Genomic DNA, 16,013 nt, shown 5'->3' on the forward strand with positions numbered 1-16,013 from the left:
GTTAGGGAACTCAGAGGCAGGTGAGGGGGAAGAAGCTTAAGGTAAAACCCTTGTTACCTAACCTAAGCTTTGTGTAGATGAGATTCCTCACCAACAAGCATCCAAACCTGTCCTGTTGATTCTTCACCAATTTATTGTTTGTTTTAAGAAGTATAAAAAGATGGCTAGTCTATCATTTCTCAGACCATCATCTATGATTTCCCATGCCCACATTTTACATTGGTTTTTCTCCTGTGAATCTGGCCTTATATTAATTTTATTGTTAGTCAAGTTGTAAAAACTCAAGAATAGAGGGGTGGTATAAGGGTTGGGGACATGATATCCCCCCGCTCCAACAGTTCCATATAAAAATGCCCCCATAAATATTAAAATTTGAAGAAAACATTCCAGCCCTTCAGGGAGTTAAGGTGCAGATAAACCTGCATGAGGGATGACAGCAGAAAAGACTTGGGGAAGATACTGATCCAAGAAAACAGGAGGACCCACTGAATGTTGTAAAACGCTTTAGGCCCGTGGTCAGCAAACCGAGGCTTGTGAGCCACATGCGGCTCTTTGACCCCTTGAGTGTGGCTCTTCCACAAAATACAGCCTGGGCGAATCTCCTTTTTTTTTTTTTTTTTTTTTAATATATTTTATTGATTTTTTACAGAGAGGAAGGGAGAGAGATAGAGAGCTAGAAACGTCAATGAGAAACATCGATCAGCTGCCTCTTGCACACCCCTGCCGGGGATGTGCCTGCAACCAACGTACATGCCCTTGACCAGAATTAAACCTGGGACCTTTCAGTCTGCAGACCGACGCTCTACCACTGAGCCAAACCGGTTTCGGCAGGACGAATCTATTTTGAAGAAGTTGAGTTAGAAGAAGTTTAAGTTTAAAAAATTTGGCTCTCAAAAGAAATTTCAATCGTTGTACTGTTGATATTTGGCTCTGTTGACTAATGAGTTTGCCGACCACTGCTTTAGAGAGTGAGGGCAAGGCTTAGTGATTCACTGCATTTTATGCCTTCACAGGAGGAACTCTGGACAGGTTGTTCCCTGTTCAGGGCAGCTGGGTGAGGGGACAAGTGGGAACTGAAAGTCAGTCTGATCTCCAGAAGGGATATCCTTTTTACTTTGAGAATTTATAAGATTTACTCTCGCCCAGCTGGGTGTAGCTCAGCGGTTGAGCGTCGACCCAGGAACCAAGAGGTCACTGGTTCTATTCCTGGTCAGGGCAAATGCCCAGATTGCAGGCTCGATCCCAGGGGGAGAGTGGGGAGGGGCATGCAAGAGGCAGCCAGTAGGTGATTCTCTCTCATCATTGTTTTGGTCTCTCTCCCCCTCTCCCTTCCTTTCTGAAATCAATAAAAAATACACTTAAAAAATTTACTCTCTTGCCGAAACCGGTTTGGCTCAGTGGATAGAGCGTCGGCCTGCGGACCGAAAGGTCCCGGGTTCGATTCCGGTTAAGGGCATATATCTTGGTTGTGGCCACATCCCCAGTAGGGGGTGTGCAAGAGGCAGCTGATCGATGATTCTCTCTCATCAATGTTTCTAACTCTCTATCCCCCTCTCTTCCTCTCTGTAAAAAATCAATAAAATATATTTAAAAAAAATAAAGAAATAAATAAAAAAATATGCTCTCTTATCAACTTTCAAATATGCAATACAGTACCGTTAAGTATAGTCGCCAGGCTACTAACTCTTTTCCTAATGATGCACTGGAACGTATAGCTGTAGGCCTGAGTCATCTCCCACTGCTACCTCTACTGCTCTGGTCGAAGCTGTGGTCACTCTCTCCTGGATTAGACAATAGCTCCACTTATGTGCTTCTATGCCCTCTACTGTCTTAACCTCCGTGCATCAGCCTGGGTGACCCTTTACAGCCTTCAGTCAAATCAGATCATTCTGATTCAGTCTGAAAGCCAAATCCTAATAATGAGTGGCCCATCTGTCATCATCTGTCACCTCACTGATTTCATCTCTTATTACTTTCTCCCTCACTCAGTTCTGGCCATTGACTTTGCTGTTATTCTTGGCACACACCAGCAGTCTCCTGCCTGAAGTCCTTTGCAATTTCTCCCTCTGGAATACTTTTTCTCCATATAGCCTCATATCTTACTCTCTTATTCCATTTCAATCTTCCCCTTCCACGTAAAATATCACCCCTCCAATCCCTCTTAATATCCTGGTATGTGCTTATTATCTGTTTCTTATAACTAGAACGTGAGCTTTATGAAGTCAGAACTTTGTTTTATACAGTGCTGTATCCCCAGCACTGGAATCAGGCCTGCTGCATAGTGGGCACTCCTAAGGATCTGTGTTTGTTAAGTAAATGAACAATGGATGGGTGGGTAATTTATTGACAACACCCTGACTCAAAGTAATTGTTGAGCCAGTCTAGATTATTTCCTGGAGGGCTCTCACTTCAGTGCTCAGTATCTTTTCTTTGCAGACTCTCTGAACAGATATTTCCCATCAGTCGTTAACTCCACCCTGTGGAAGGAAAGTTAACAACAAAGTGATGCGTTGTATTTTAGTTTTGTTGGAAGGTAGGAAGAGAATGGTGAGATAGTTGTTTTAACACAATTGCAACTTGAGTTTTTCTTGGTAGTTTTTAATATAATGCACTTTTTAAGAAATGCTTAGTAAGCCTTAGACAATGTGGCTCAGTGGATAGGGCATAGGCCTATGGGCTGAAGGGTCCCAGATTCAATTCGGGTCAAGGGCATGTACCTCAGTTGTAGGCTATATCCCCAGCTCCCAACCAATCAATGATTTCAATTTCAAAGTCATTCATGAATTTCACAATAACCATTGCTTTATGGGTTGTTTAATCACCTGAATAGTGTTTTGAAAGCATTTGAAACAATAAAAAGACAAAGGAGTACTTTAATATGTGAAACAGCAACACAAATTATCAACTTTATTAACACCAGAATAATTCTTGCCTTTATTTTAGCCTTCAATCTAGTTGAGAAACATTATACTCCTTAGAAGCTGCCTATCATGTAAAAAGGATATATATTTTTTAACCTCATTTTTCCTAAGAGAAGTAAGGCATATATGCTTTTTTCCATAAATATTTTACTTGGCTGAGAGGTTTTTTTCACTGGGGATTAGAATGAAATAACCTTTTTATTCACTTTCTCTTTTCCAGAAGACCTCTCTCTCTGCAGGATTTCTCAGGCCCCTTCCTTTGAGGGTTGCTGGCCCTTCAACTTCCCTTTATCCAGGCTCCTATCTGGAAAGATTGTTTAATTCACATAAGTCACCATTATCATTGGAAAACATCTCCCAGTACCTGCTAGTTCTGGACACTAGAGCAGGCTCTGCAGGGTTAAGGAACAGGTCTCTAACTGCTTTACAGAGCTTACACTTTGGGTGAGGTACAGACACATTAAAAGAGCCAATTGGATGGATGTGCTGGGGTAGCAAGAGCAGAGATAAAGGCAGTGTACACAAAGTGATTGCATGTAGAAGGAGGGAGAGGGTCGGAGTAGTCTCTTTGCCAGAGGTGAAACTCATAGAATGGAGAGTGCAGGGAGGGTGGGAAGGGTTAAACATGCTGAGGATGTTCCGTACTGTAGGTAATACCAGTGTTTGGAAGAAGGAATGATAGGATATGCAGATGGAGCCACTCAAAGACCAGGCTCCATCCAAAACTATTCATCCATTTATTCAAAAATTATTTAGGGCTGAAACCGGTTTGGCTCAGTGGATAGAGTCTCAGCTTGCAGACTGAAGGGTCCTGGGTTCGATTCCGGTCAAGGGCATGTACCTTGGATTCGGGCACATCCCCAGTGGGGGTGTGCAGGAGGCAGCTTATCAATGTTTCACTCTTATCAATGTTTTTAGCTCTCTATCCCTATCCCTTCCTCTGTAAAAAATCAATTAAAAAAATTATTTAGGTACCCAAGCTTAAGGTACCGAATTGGTTATAGGGTTTTACGATGGTTAACACAGCAGAAGGCCCTTAAGTGGGAGTGGGACGTGTGCAATGAACAGATGTGAGGGAGACTGTGGCTGAAACATGGGGACTAGAGGGCAGAGAAGTAAAGGTCAGGGTCAGCCCTGACCAGTTTGACTCGTGGATAGAGCGTCGGCCTGAGGACTCAAAGGTCCCAGGGTTCGATTCCTGTCAAGGGCATGTACCTTGGTTGCGGGCACATCCCCGGAGGGGGGTGTGCAGGAGGCAGCTGATTGGTGTTTCTCTTTCATAGATGCGTCTAACTCTCTCTCCCTGTCCCTTCCTCTCTATAAAAATCAATAAAATCAATATATATATATAAAAAAAAAGTCAGGGTAGGCTGGTAGGCAGGGAGCAGATCACATGGGGCTTGCAAGCCACCGCTAGCAGCTTGAATTTTATTCGGAGGGCAATACCATGACATTTCATTCATTCTGCAATAGACTTGAGAGCTAGGCTGTTTTTGTTACAATTTCACTAAGGAGGAAAGGTTGCAGTGGGGCCTAATAATTCGTTCCCGGCCAGCCGCAGCCGAGAGGTGGTGTCAAAGTCAGCTCCCGGGCGCCGCGGGCCTCGGGCTTTCCGCGCTGGGAGGGAAGCTGCCCTGGCCTCCCGGGGAAGGGCCGCCGCTGCAGCCCCAGTCCGACGAGGCGCGCACGGGGACACTGCGCATGCGCCGTGGCCCGACGGAAGCCGGGAGGGGGCGGGGCCGAGGCCGAGGCCGGCGGGCGCGGGGGAAAATGGCGGCGGCGGCGGCGAACGGGACTGGCGGGAGCAGCGGGATGGAGGTGGATGCAGCAGGTAACGGGCCCCGCGGGGGCGGTTCTGGAGGCGGGTCATGCTTATCTTCGGGGTCGTGAAGGCCGCCTTCCCGGATCCTGGAAGGTCAGGAGGGCGGACGGAACATCGACCCCTGGGATAACTGGCGGGAGGGATGTACGGCTCGGGCGGGCTCTGCCGTCTCCGGGGAAGGACATGGGGCCTGGATTCTCACCTTCTCTCCTTTTCCTCCTCCCTTAGTCGTCCCCAGCGTGATGGCCTCCGGAGTGACAGGGAGTGTTTCCGTCGCTCTTCATCCCCTGGTGATTCTCAACATCTCAGACCATTGGATTCGCATGCGCTCCCAGGAAGGGCGGCCTATGCAGGGTGTGTGTTAAGCCTAATTCTACAGCCTGCTCTGGTCATCTCCCTCTGTTTTCCTTCCTTTCCTGAAGCCAGTTACCCCTCGCCCAAATCACCGTTTCCCCGGTACTTGGTTCACACTGACCTCAGACCCTCAGAATGTGATCAGGAAGCTTTAGGATTCCTTACCCTTCCTTACCCGGTCCTGTGTGTCCTTCTCTTCCCCAGTGATTGGGGCTCTCATCGGGAAGCAGGAGGGCCGAAATATCGAGGTGATGAACTCCTTTGAACTGCTGTCACACACCGTGGAAGAGAAGATTATCATTGACAAGGAATATTATTACACCAAGGAGGAGCAGTGTGAGAGGGGAATAGGAGTGGGCAGAGGAGTGGGTGGGGGGAAAAATGAAGTGGGGAAGATGGAGGAGGTTGGGAAGAAATACACAGGACATGGGATGAGTACTATGGAAAGTGAAGACAGAGTAATTGGAGAGATCTTAGAAAAAGAACACATTCAGGTACTCTGCCCCAAAAAAGTAAAGGATGAATTATTGTAAACTGAGGCACGGTTTGAGTGGGGTGGGGGAGAGGAGAAGCTCCTGAAAATACACCAAGAGTTTCAAAGTAAGGAAGGATGGTTTAAAGAAATACATTGTGCTCTGGCCCCTTCCTCCCCAGTTAAACAGGTATTCAAGGAGCTGGAGTTTCTGGGCTGGTATACCACAGGGGGACCACCTGACCCATCCGACATCCACGTCCATAAGCAGGTATGCATTGCTCACACATGTGCATGCCGGGTCAGAAAATGGAGGATGAGGGGAGGGAAGATGGGCATTACCACTCTTGTCTATCGTCTTCCTCTTCCAGGTGTGTGAGATAATCGAGAGCCCTCTCTTTCTTAAGTTGAACCCTATGACCAAGCACACGGATGTGAGTACACTGACTCCATGCTCACTTTGTCATGCTTGTCTATCCTCATGCTTATCTTTTATCCTCATCGCCTTTTATTGTATGACATCTATTGAGTTGAACCTTCATTCTGCCACTTAAGAGCTGTGTGACTTTAGGTTAGTCATTTAGTCATTTATCCTCTAACCTGCATTTTCTCATGCATTTAACCTCTGACCTGCATTTTCACATTTAACAAGTGTGGGTGTGTAAATGGGAATAATGTCAAACACATTTCATTGGGTTTGATGAAAAAAATCTAATGTGAAAGGGTCAAGCCCAATTTTTGGCACATAGTTTAGGTTCCGGTACATTTAATGTGAGAGCTGTTCTCCATCTCTTTACAGCTTCCTGTCAGCGTTTTTGAGTCGGTCATCGATATAATCAATGGAGAGGTAATGCCCTTTCAACCCTCAGATCCTGCCCCTGGTGTTTCCTGCTTTTGACTGTCCCTGTGTGCTCCATAGGCCACAATGCTGTTCGCCGAACTGACCTATACTCTGGCCACAGAGGAAGCTGAGCGCATTGGTGTAGACCATGTGGCCCGGATGACAGCAACAGGGAGTGGAGAGAACTCCACTGGTAACTGAGGCTGGAGGGGTGTCCTTGGACGTGGGGGTGGAAGGTGTGGTCACAAGTCTTCTCAACCATGGCCTGTCCTCATCCTTCAGTAGCCGAACACCTGATAGCGCAGCACAGTGCTATCAAGATGTTGCACAGCCGTGTCAAGCTCATCTTGGAGTACGTCAAGGCCTCTGAAGCAGGTAGGAGAGGGGTTTCCCTGGCACTCTTTCCTGGTGAAGCGACAGTGCCCATATTAATGCATTCACTTTTTGTGCCCTCAGGAGAGGTCCCCTTTAACCATGAGATCCTTCGGGAGGCCTATGCTCTGTGTCACTGCCTCCCAGTACTCAGCACAGACAAGTTCAAGACAGACTTTTATGATGTGAGTGTGAAACCCAGGATGGGGAGGTGGAGCATAATGCTGCCATTACTGCATGCAGGACATGGGACTCAACTGTCCCCTGGGCATGCTGTGAGGAACTGGTTCTTTCTGTTCCCTCAGCAATGCAATGATGTGGGGCTGATGGCCTACCTCGGCACCATCACCAAAACGTGCAACACCATGAACCAGTTCGTGAACAAGTTCAACGTCCTCTATGATCGACAAGGCATCGGCAGGCGGATGCGGGGGCTCTTCTTCTGAGGGTACTTGAAGAGATGACGCACAGGGGTCCCTCTGTGCTCCACAGGCCATGACTGTCGCAGAGGGGAGGGGTGCTACACTCCCTTTAGAGAAGCCTGTCATCAATAAAAGGGGAGCAGCTCCTCGGCACCCCTTTCAGTGGCTTTGTCCTCTTGTTAGGTACCCCCGATTCCTCAACAATCTTAAAGGAGACCCGTGGTTCCAGCCTTGTGCAGAGACAGGAATCCCCTATCAGCTCTTCTCCATACTTTTCAGTGACTGTCTAGTCAGGTGGACTATTGAGCAGAAAACTGCCTGCTTCCATCTACACAATGTTTAATGTCTTCCTGTAAGGACTACTTTCCCAAACAATCCTTTTCAGACTGGAAGAGGGATATTAAGCACATTTCTGTGAGACAACTGAAAGCTTTGATCCTATGGGCAGTGAATATTACTGAGGTTTCCTATTTGTTGCTGGTTTATTGAATGCTTGTTAACACTGGGTATATATTTGCCTGACCTCCAAACATCTCAGCCTGATGAGGCAGAGGTGCTAGTGTTTATACTTTAGAGATGAAGCCAGGTGATAAAAACATGGGGAATTGTCCTGTGTAATTACTTGTGCCAGGCGTTACATTTCACATGCCTTCTTTCAGGTCCTTGGTTTCCATCACCCCCAATAAGACTTTCAAGTAGGAGTTGGGGACTAGGGAGGTATAATGAAGTGCAGAGGCATTTCCGAAGGAAATGGAGAGGTGGGTTCCTGAGAACCTGAGTGACACCTCGATATACACTTGAGCCAAAGGGGATCCAGGGAATAGTCTTAGTACAGTGGGATTCTCATCTCACACCACATCCCATATCTATATGAATGCCTGGCAGGTACTTTACTCAGTGTATTTATGGAGTGGATGAAAGAAGACAAGTATGAAGCAAACAGGTTATGCATATAGTACACACAGTACTTCATTTTGACAAAAGGCAGTAACCTATAAACACTTTATTAGCAAAAGGAATGAAGAAAAGTGCAGCTCAGGGAACAAGGGATCCTTTTCCCTCAAGGGCAATTCGGGCCTTTAAAGGGGGAGGGGAGTTTGCACACACTATGTGGAGTAGACTCCAGCGTCACAAGCGGGTTGGGCTCAGACAAAAGTGATCCGAGTCCGGGCAGTATTGACCTGCCAGACATTTAGTTCCTCATACTCATCCAGAGCTGCCTGGAACTGGGCAGGTGTGAAACCACGAGATATGCAGCGCTGCTCGGCCTCGGAAAATCGGACACTTCGGCCTTCTGAGACCAACTCACGAACGGTGGCAAATATCACATCTGCTGGTCTTTGGGTCCTGAAGGCAACAAGTGTGGGTGTGTAAAGTCAGGGTACAAACAAGAGCATCCAACATGTCAGAGAACAGTGATATTGCGATTCTGAAGCCACCATCATGTGTCGTTGCAGAAGCCACAGGAAAAGTGGTCTGCTAAAGGAACTCCATTAAACCACTCACCTAGCCGTTTGTCCCTTGTCACTCAGCAGTGAGTCCTTTGACATCTCCATTAGCCTTATGGCTTCATTCACATCTTCCTTTTCTACTGTGTCCACCATTCGCAGACGTGCCTAAGGGGAAGGTAGGGACAGATGGGAACAGGAGGAGGGGAGTGGAACAGTCAGGGAACCCCCTTCTGTGTTGCCTACTCAGAAAACCAGTGGAGGCCCCCTTTCCTCCCCTCTAAACATCCGCAGTGTGGGGCCGGCACTGTCAGACCGAGACAAGTGCAATGCCCAGGGCAGCGTCCAGCAATTGCCCAAGTCTCCGCCTCTCAACACTGGCCAGTCCCGGTGTTCAGCTGTCTTGCGAGGGAGACTAGAGCCTTCTGAATTCCAATGGGCTCCCCCGCACCATGACAGATGGAGCTTGGGGAGCTCAGCCAAGAAAGCGATTGGCAGAGAGGTATCCCTGGGGCTCGGGAAGTGCTAGCTCAGCAGTAGGTCAGGTAATCACACTACCTGCACGAACAGCACTTTGGAGCCCCCAGGACTAAGGTCCAAGATGTGAGGGCAGAAATGAAGATTTCTAGCACAGGATCTAGGACATAATGAAATTCGCCCCACCCACCCCCATAGTGAGGTTTGAGCAGAAAGGCCTTTCCCTCCATGGACGCTGTGCGTGCCCTGCTGGAGCAGCAAGTACCCACAGTGCGGTAGCACGAGAGGACCACTATCTGCACTGTCAGCACTTTAGCCCCAGCAGGGCCTGAGTGGAAGGGAGGCGGCAATGAGAAAGGACAATGTTACTGCAGGCTGCCCAGTAATAGTCAAAACAGATAACCCTCCAGCAGAATAGGAACTGGGCACTCACCAGAGCAGTGGACAGTCGCAGAATAGCCAGCAGAGTCCTGGCAGAAGTATAGGTGGCGTCCTTACTAGCCCAAGCCTCTCGCCTCATCTCCACATACGCTGCTGTGATATAGTCAGCCAGAGACTCTGGCACTGTGGGCTGCTTCTCCCGGCACATGGCTATGTATCGTCTATGAGTTTGTGAGAAAGCAGAAGAGAGATGGAGGATGCTTTTTCTGTATAAATTTCCCATTTTAAAAAACTCTTGCCCTAGCTGCTTTAGCTCAGTGGATACAGGGTAAGCCTGCGGTCTGAAAAGTCCTATAGATTCCAATCAAGGGCATATACCTGGGTTGTGGGCTGGGAAACCTGCCAGAGGCAGCCAATCAACAATTATCATTGATGTTTCTTTCCCTTCCTCTCTGAAATCAACAAAAACAAAAACAAACCCTCTTGGAATTAGGGAGGAATTTTTAAGTAAAAGAAAAAAAAATAGCTCATTATCTTTGTGGCTTGAATATCACGGATGGATTTCTTGGTACATCTAAAATTATTTTGATTTTTAAGGAAAATGGCTTATGCGTAAGACAAATCCATTTGTGACTAGAGATGGTCAAGTCCTCTCCTTCTGAACAAGATACGGCTAAAGGGAACAAATATATTTTGTTTGCTTTAAGACATTGTTTACTTGAAGAGAATAGTGGCAGGGAAGAAAAACCTGGGGGACCACTGGGAGCCCTATCACAGGCCCGTGGAGAACAGTGGCTTCAAGTATCCTTGGAGCAGGACTCAGCCTTGCCTAGAATCTGAACCTGCCTCACCAAGACAGGCCAGTGATGTGCAAGATTAGTTCTGATGTGTGTTCTTCTGTGGCCAGCCTGGGGAGGACTGGACTCTGTTCTCAGACCAGAACATAGAAAGGGATGGGCAGGGTGGTAGTAAGACTGAAAGCTTTCAAGGGACACACAAGGCCCAAGATACCGCCACACAAGGTGAAGCAGAACTGTCCTTCCTTACTCAGCTCTCCTACCTCATAAGCTTCATGTCCAATGGTTCAAACTGGGCGGGAGGCTGCCGGCTGTGCTGGTGTACATAGGTGATATGCTGGGCCAACCTGGGAATAGTGGAGACAAGGAGGAATACTCTTTTTGGTGCTATGCACCCTGTGCCCCAACTCTTATCTCCCCCTTCCCTGGGCTCCATCTCCTCACAGTATGGCAGGGGAAACCATTACTAAGAAATCCTTACTAATGTTTCAGCCCAGACCCACCATTTCCCTAAGAATTGTGGAGCCATTTTCATGAGAATTTGAGGGTTTCCCAATTTCTCCTCCCTCCCAATCATCTCTAAGATATGTCCCTTTGAGTGTTGAGCTTAATTCACCGTAGGTCATTGTCTCGGTCAGGGCGATCCTGGATTAGCCAGAGAAGGTCAAATCGAGAGAGGAGTGCAGCAGGAAGCTGTATGTTCTGTTCCAGACTTCGGCGAGGGTTGTAGCGCCCATAGGCAGGGTTGGCAGCAGCCAGGATGGAACAACGGGCATTGAGGGTGGTTAGAATGCCTGCCTTGGCAATGGAGATGGTCTGTTGTTCCATGACCTCATGGATGGCTGTGCGGTCGGCCTCAGCCATCTTGTCAAACTCATCGATGCAGCACACACCCTGGTCAGCCAGTACGAGGGCCCCACCCTCTAAGGTTAGTTCTCCAGTTACAGAGTCTCTCAGCACAGCTGCTGTAAGCCCCACTCCAGAGGAGCCGCGACCTGTTGTGTACTGGCCTAAATGGCAGGGTCAGGAAGACAGGAAACAAGCAGACATGTTTAGAAGGGAAAGGAACAAGGAAAAGAGCAAGAATAGGGCAAGGACCCAAGTAATGGGGACAGTGAAATGAGGTCTGCACTGACCTAATTTACTTGCTCACCAGGCCTTCCTGGGTAAAGATCTATGGGGTGCTGGCACTATCTCCCTGCCCCAACCCTCTCCCACCTTTCAAACCCCAAAAGAGAATAAATGTGGCAATCCTATTCTTGTCGTCTACAATTACTTCCTTCCCCAAGTCCGGTTACTCACTGCGGGGGGCCAGGCGATCAATGTAAGACAGGAGCTGAGACTTGGCCACACCAGGATCCCCCATGAGGCAGATGTTGATGTTGCCTGGAAAAAGAAAGCCCCCACAACTATTCTTTTAATGCAAGCTGTCCAGCAATAGAGAAAAGTATTTCTGAAGCCTCCCCTACCACCATACTCAGGATCGTTCCTTCTGATCCATTCTAGTGCCCATGAAGCCAAGATGCCAACTCTTGCCTTCCCTTGTCAGAGCCTCTTCCCCATTTCCTCTTACCCCTGATTTTCATGCCCCGAGGAGACTGGTCCACTCCTCCCACCAGAAGGAGCAGCAGCGCCTTCTTTACATCTTCATGCCCATATATTTCTGGAGCAATGGAAGCTGCCAGCTTTTCGTAGAAATCCTCCTCTGAGGGAAAGTGAAAATTAGGAAAAAAAAAGTGCTAGGAAGAAACATTCCAATCTTTCCCCCAGGCCCTCACCTGCAATTTGCCTCAGCTCCTCCCTGCTCAGCTCTCCAGACCCACACTCATCATCCTCACTCTTACTCATCTTCACAATCCGATGGGCTTCCAGGTAAGTTTCTGAAAGTAAACCCTTGAACAGGAAAAGACCATGATATCAAGTCCACACTGTTCCTTCAGGAAGGAGTTCCAAACAAAACCCTTTGTTTTATTGTCAATAGTTTTCTCTGTGGGTGGAGTGAGAGTGAGTGGGCAAGGGGAAAAAGGGAACATTTCCTCCCTCCAAACCCCCTTTCTTACCTGTACCACCTGTCGGAACCCAGAGCGCAAGATTGGCAAGAAGATACCGGTGACACTGATGTGGTCCCCAGGCTGGGCAATCCGTGTGTTCTCTCCTTCTACCAATACCGTAATGCTACGAGGGATATTTCCCACGGGCACTTGGTCACTCTGGGGGATAAGGGGCACAGACAAGGAAAAAGAAACATAAGGCCCTTTAGGATAAGGTGACCAGACGTCCCAATTTTTTACAATTTGTCCTGCGTCCCAAATTGTTAAAAAGCGGGACGTCTGGTCACCTTACGTTAGGATCTAAGCTCCTGTTCAGGGACCCCGCTCTTCTACTTCTTGACCCACTCTAGCCAACAGGAATACAAAAATACAAAAGCAGAGATCTACTTTACCTCTCCCCAGCTCAATAAAAACATTTCAGTTAAACATCCCTCCTGCCCCAGATGACTTCTCTGCCTCATCTGCTCCTATTCTTTCTTCCACTTCAAGACTAGAGTATTCAAAGTGACTCCCAAGCTCCACCTTCCCTGGGCAATACTCCCAAAGCTCACGTGTTCTTGCATCTTCATCTCCTGGAATTTTATGAACTTGGAGCCACGTGTCTGTAAATATAGTCGCCCTCCTGAACGGTTGGTCTGGCACTCTTGGCTCGGGCACATAATCAAAGGCATGAAAGTGGGAGACTGGATCTAAGATATAAGAAAGCACCAAAGGAAGTCAGAAGAAAACGAGCCACTTAAGAGTCAGCCACTTACATCATGTTTTGTCATGGAACTGTCAAGAACATCTTGAACTATTCTGGAATAACAGTTGACAGGGACCAAAAACACTAATGGGTGAAAAAACCTCTATATACCAGAAAAACAATGATAGGTGAAAACACATATGTATTTTACAACAAACAGGGAAAAGGATACCTCATAGACAGAAATTCTTAAAAAAGATACTAACAAGTACATCCCCGTTCCCTATTTCATACATACCGGCTGGTAGGTCTCTGCCCCACACTGGTCACAAGTGTAAGTAGCCACCACCATTCTGGGTTTAACCTCAGAGACACGAGTGACGATTCCACGCACAGTTACCAATTTCCCTACAGAGTCAGCCTTCACTTCCCGGATCACACGAGGCTTATTACTACTTGGGCCTTGAAAGTACAGCTCACTGAGAGAGAAAACAGTCATTAGCAAGGTCCTGAAGAACCAATTCCCACACCTTTCCCCACTGAGATCACTCACAATCTACGCATGAGTTCAGGAGGGTACTGGTTCTGGGGGCTTCGGGCTGCCCCAGGGTCCCGACTCCGCTGCTCCATCATCAGTCGGTGCTCAATGTAAACATCCAGGACATCTTTACTTATCACCTATAGGCAGAGGAAGGAAGATGGGGAAATGAGTGGCAGGCCCTAGCCAGTTTGGCTCAGCAGATGGAGCGTCGGCCTATGGAATCAAGGGCCCCGGGTTCGATTCTGGTCAAGGGGATGTACCTTAGTTGCGGGCACATCCCCAATAGGCAGATGAATGGATGTTTCTAAAATCAACTTTATACATACATATATATATATATATGGAGCAGGATGGGGTATAAAGGTCAGCAGGCAGAAATCATTGCCCTCCTTTCTGCTAGCTCAGAACACGTTAATATCTGAGAAGCTCCCTGACATAAAAGTTCCTTGACCCGAATTTCCTTGCAAACACTCACCTCTCTCTCCTTGTACTGAGGCAGCAGCTCCTGAACAGAATCAGCAAAGAGCTTTGCATAGCGCTTGGTGTTCTCACAAATTGAATCCACCAACTCGGGGTCCTCCTCGGCTACATCATCAAGGTCTATGTACATTGCCACTTGTTCCCGATGAGCCAGTCGAACCTGGGGTAGGGAAGACCTCAGAGTCAAGTTTACTGTGCAAGGAACCATCGCTGTGAGCTTAGGACAGATTCCAGGTCTTCACAGGGAAGAAATAGTGTGGGACAGCAATACTCATTTCTTAACCCCCCAAAGACAGCTTCTCAACTCCTTAATTATCACCAAGTATGGGGCACTGAACCAAACATGTCATTTACAGACAAATGCACTTGTTGAAATAAGCCAGGCCACCTTACAGCTCTTTAAGGTGCCATTCCCTCCAATCTTAGACTTACCAACTGGTTCCCATACTTGAACTGCTTTTTGCCAAACTCGTCATCCTGGTAAAACTCTTGTAGGAATTTCTTCACCTTTTCTATAATGTAAATGTAAAATCATGATCAACCTTCCTTTCTTTCAGATACCTTTTTTGCAAACCCAACAGAAATATAAGAAACCCACTCTTGTTTAAGTGACTAATTAGTTATGTGAACATTTAAATCACCCCACCCCACATAATTCTCCCCAAACTGGGCAGAATTCCTTTTCACAAGTCTGATTTACCTAAAGAATAAGGGTCACTTGGCAGTTGAAAAATTACCCAACACCCTCCCCCTGGGGTAATTTCAGTGTCTGCCTTCGTTAGAAGTCTCAGTGCCCGTTCCCAAAGGCCTCCCAACTCCCAGCAGCAAACTCAAGTCTCAAGGTTCTCAGCTTTTCTTCCATAATTATCATCTCCTCGCTTTCTTTCGGTCCCCTAAACCTATGCCACTAGTCCCATCCTCCACCCCACCCCCTCTACCGCCACTGCTTCCGCTCTTAGTAAACAAAGAAGCACATGGGCCCAGATGCGGCCGCCTCACGGCGCGGGATTCCTCCGCCCGGGGGAGCCGGTCTGGCCGTTAGCCAGCCGGTCCAGGGCCACGCCGTCTCCCCCATCTTGGCTCCTTACTACCTCCTCTAAGACTCGCACTAAAACCCTTAATTCCAGGCACGCCCCTGCTCTAGGCAGCTCTCTCGGAGGCTCCCGCGCGGAAGGACACTGTTTACACACGAAGCTCCCTCCAAGGCGTCGCGCAACTTCCGCCCGCCTTCACTTCCGCTTGTAAGTTGGCTTAAAATGGCCAATCCCCGCGCGCAGCGGCCCAGGTCAGCCCGCCCCCGGGGCTTCGATGTCCCGGGAAGACGCGGCTACTCCAGAGAGCCGAAGCGCGCGGAAGGCAGCGGGGCCAGGGGTGCCCGACTCTACGCCCTAGATAAGACCTTCTGAGGCCCCGGCCTCTCCAGGCCCTACCGTCTCCACGCGAACCCCCAACGGGGCTATCCGCCGCCCCCACTCATTTCCCGAACACCATCACTAGCTCTTCTCCGACCTCGGGTCTCCACGTGCCTCCCAGGCACCGTGTGCCTTAGCCACGCCGCCTCTGGACCCCGGCTCCGGCCTCGCGCGCCGAGCGGCGGCCCCCGGGACCCTAGCTCACATCAACAGGTGCTGGCCGGGAGCGTCCCCGCGCCGGACGCTCCTCCCAAGCTTGCGAACCCTCACCTTTCTCCAGCGCGTAGTCCTTATGTGCCATCGCTGCTGAGGACCGTGCAGCAGCAGCAGCTGGAGCGCACAGAGCTCTCACTCTCCCGTAGCAGCGATCGCTCCCGCTGCAGACTGAGGCTGACCAACCGAAATTGGCGCGAAACGTCGCCCAACACGTGACCGGCGTAGCCGCGTATGGGCCAATCCCATAAGGAGATTTCTGTCCCGCCCTCCCGCCGCGGGCCCAGCCTCGACCAATCAACAGGCGTACTTGGGCTGAGTGAC

At 48.6% G+C, this 16,013-nt stretch overlaps 2 protein-coding genes across 12 annotated transcripts; one reads left to right on the forward strand and one right to left on the reverse strand.

The window, feature by feature from the left end:
* Positions 1 to 4,608: 4,608 nt before the first annotated feature.
* Positions 4,609 to 7,576, forward strand: COPS6 (COP9 signalosome subunit 6). 3 transcript variants are annotated; one of them, XM_036411353.2, is made up of 10 exons: positions 4,609 to 4,752; positions 4,972 to 5,097; positions 5,302 to 5,433; positions 5,752 to 5,840; positions 5,941 to 6,003; positions 6,369 to 6,416; positions 6,489 to 6,603; positions 6,693 to 6,785; positions 6,867 to 6,967; positions 7,088 to 7,576. In XM_036411353.2, exons 1-10 carry the CDS (start codon positions 4,623 to 4,625, stop codon positions 7,226 to 7,228), a joined length of 1,038 nt encoding a protein of 345 aa, XP_036267246.2. In that variant the 5' UTR covers positions 4,609 to 4,622; the 3' UTR covers positions 7,229 to 7,576. The 3 variants fall into 3 exon arrangements, with proteins under 3 accessions (XP_036267246.2, XP_045427601.1, XP_045427602.1); XM_045571645.1 differs by having other exon boundaries at positions 6,696 to 6,785; XM_045571646.1 differs by lacking the exon at positions 5,941 to 6,003.
* Positions 7,577 to 8,176: 600 nt separating this feature from the next.
* Positions 8,177 to 15,904, reverse strand: MCM7 (minichromosome maintenance complex component 7). Of its 9 annotated transcripts, none has more exons than XM_036411341.2 (15): positions 15,747 to 15,904; positions 14,497 to 14,576; positions 14,060 to 14,224; positions 13,597 to 13,721; positions 13,342 to 13,522; positions 12,910 to 13,047; positions 12,368 to 12,517; positions 12,086 to 12,200; positions 11,881 to 12,012; positions 11,610 to 11,693; positions 10,924 to 11,317; positions 10,571 to 10,654; positions 9,563 to 9,731; positions 8,711 to 8,820; positions 8,177 to 8,551 (listed from the first exon to the last, which is right to left on the reverse strand). In XM_036411341.2, exons 1-15 carry the CDS (start codon positions 15,775 to 15,777, stop codon positions 8,350 to 8,352), a joined length of 2,160 nt encoding a protein of 719 aa, XP_036267234.1. In that variant the 5' UTR covers positions 15,778 to 15,904; the 3' UTR covers positions 8,177 to 8,349. The 9 variants fall into 9 exon arrangements, with proteins under 9 accessions (XP_036267234.1, XP_045427579.1, XP_036267239.1 ...); XM_045571623.1 differs by lacking the exon at positions 15,747 to 15,904 and adding an exon at positions 15,229 to 15,246; XM_036411346.2 differs by lacking the exon at positions 15,747 to 15,904 and adding an exon at positions 15,156 to 15,190.
* Between the last annotated feature and the right edge of the window lie 109 nt (positions 15,905 to 16,013).

This window comes from Pipistrellus kuhlii, unplaced genomic scaffold, assembly GCF_014108245.1.
Source record: "Pipistrellus kuhlii isolate mPipKuh1 unplaced genomic scaffold, mPipKuh1.p scaffold_m20_p_4, whole genome shotgun sequence".
NCBI classification, from domain to species: Eukaryota; Metazoa; Chordata; class Mammalia; order Chiroptera; family Vespertilionidae; genus Pipistrellus; species Pipistrellus kuhlii.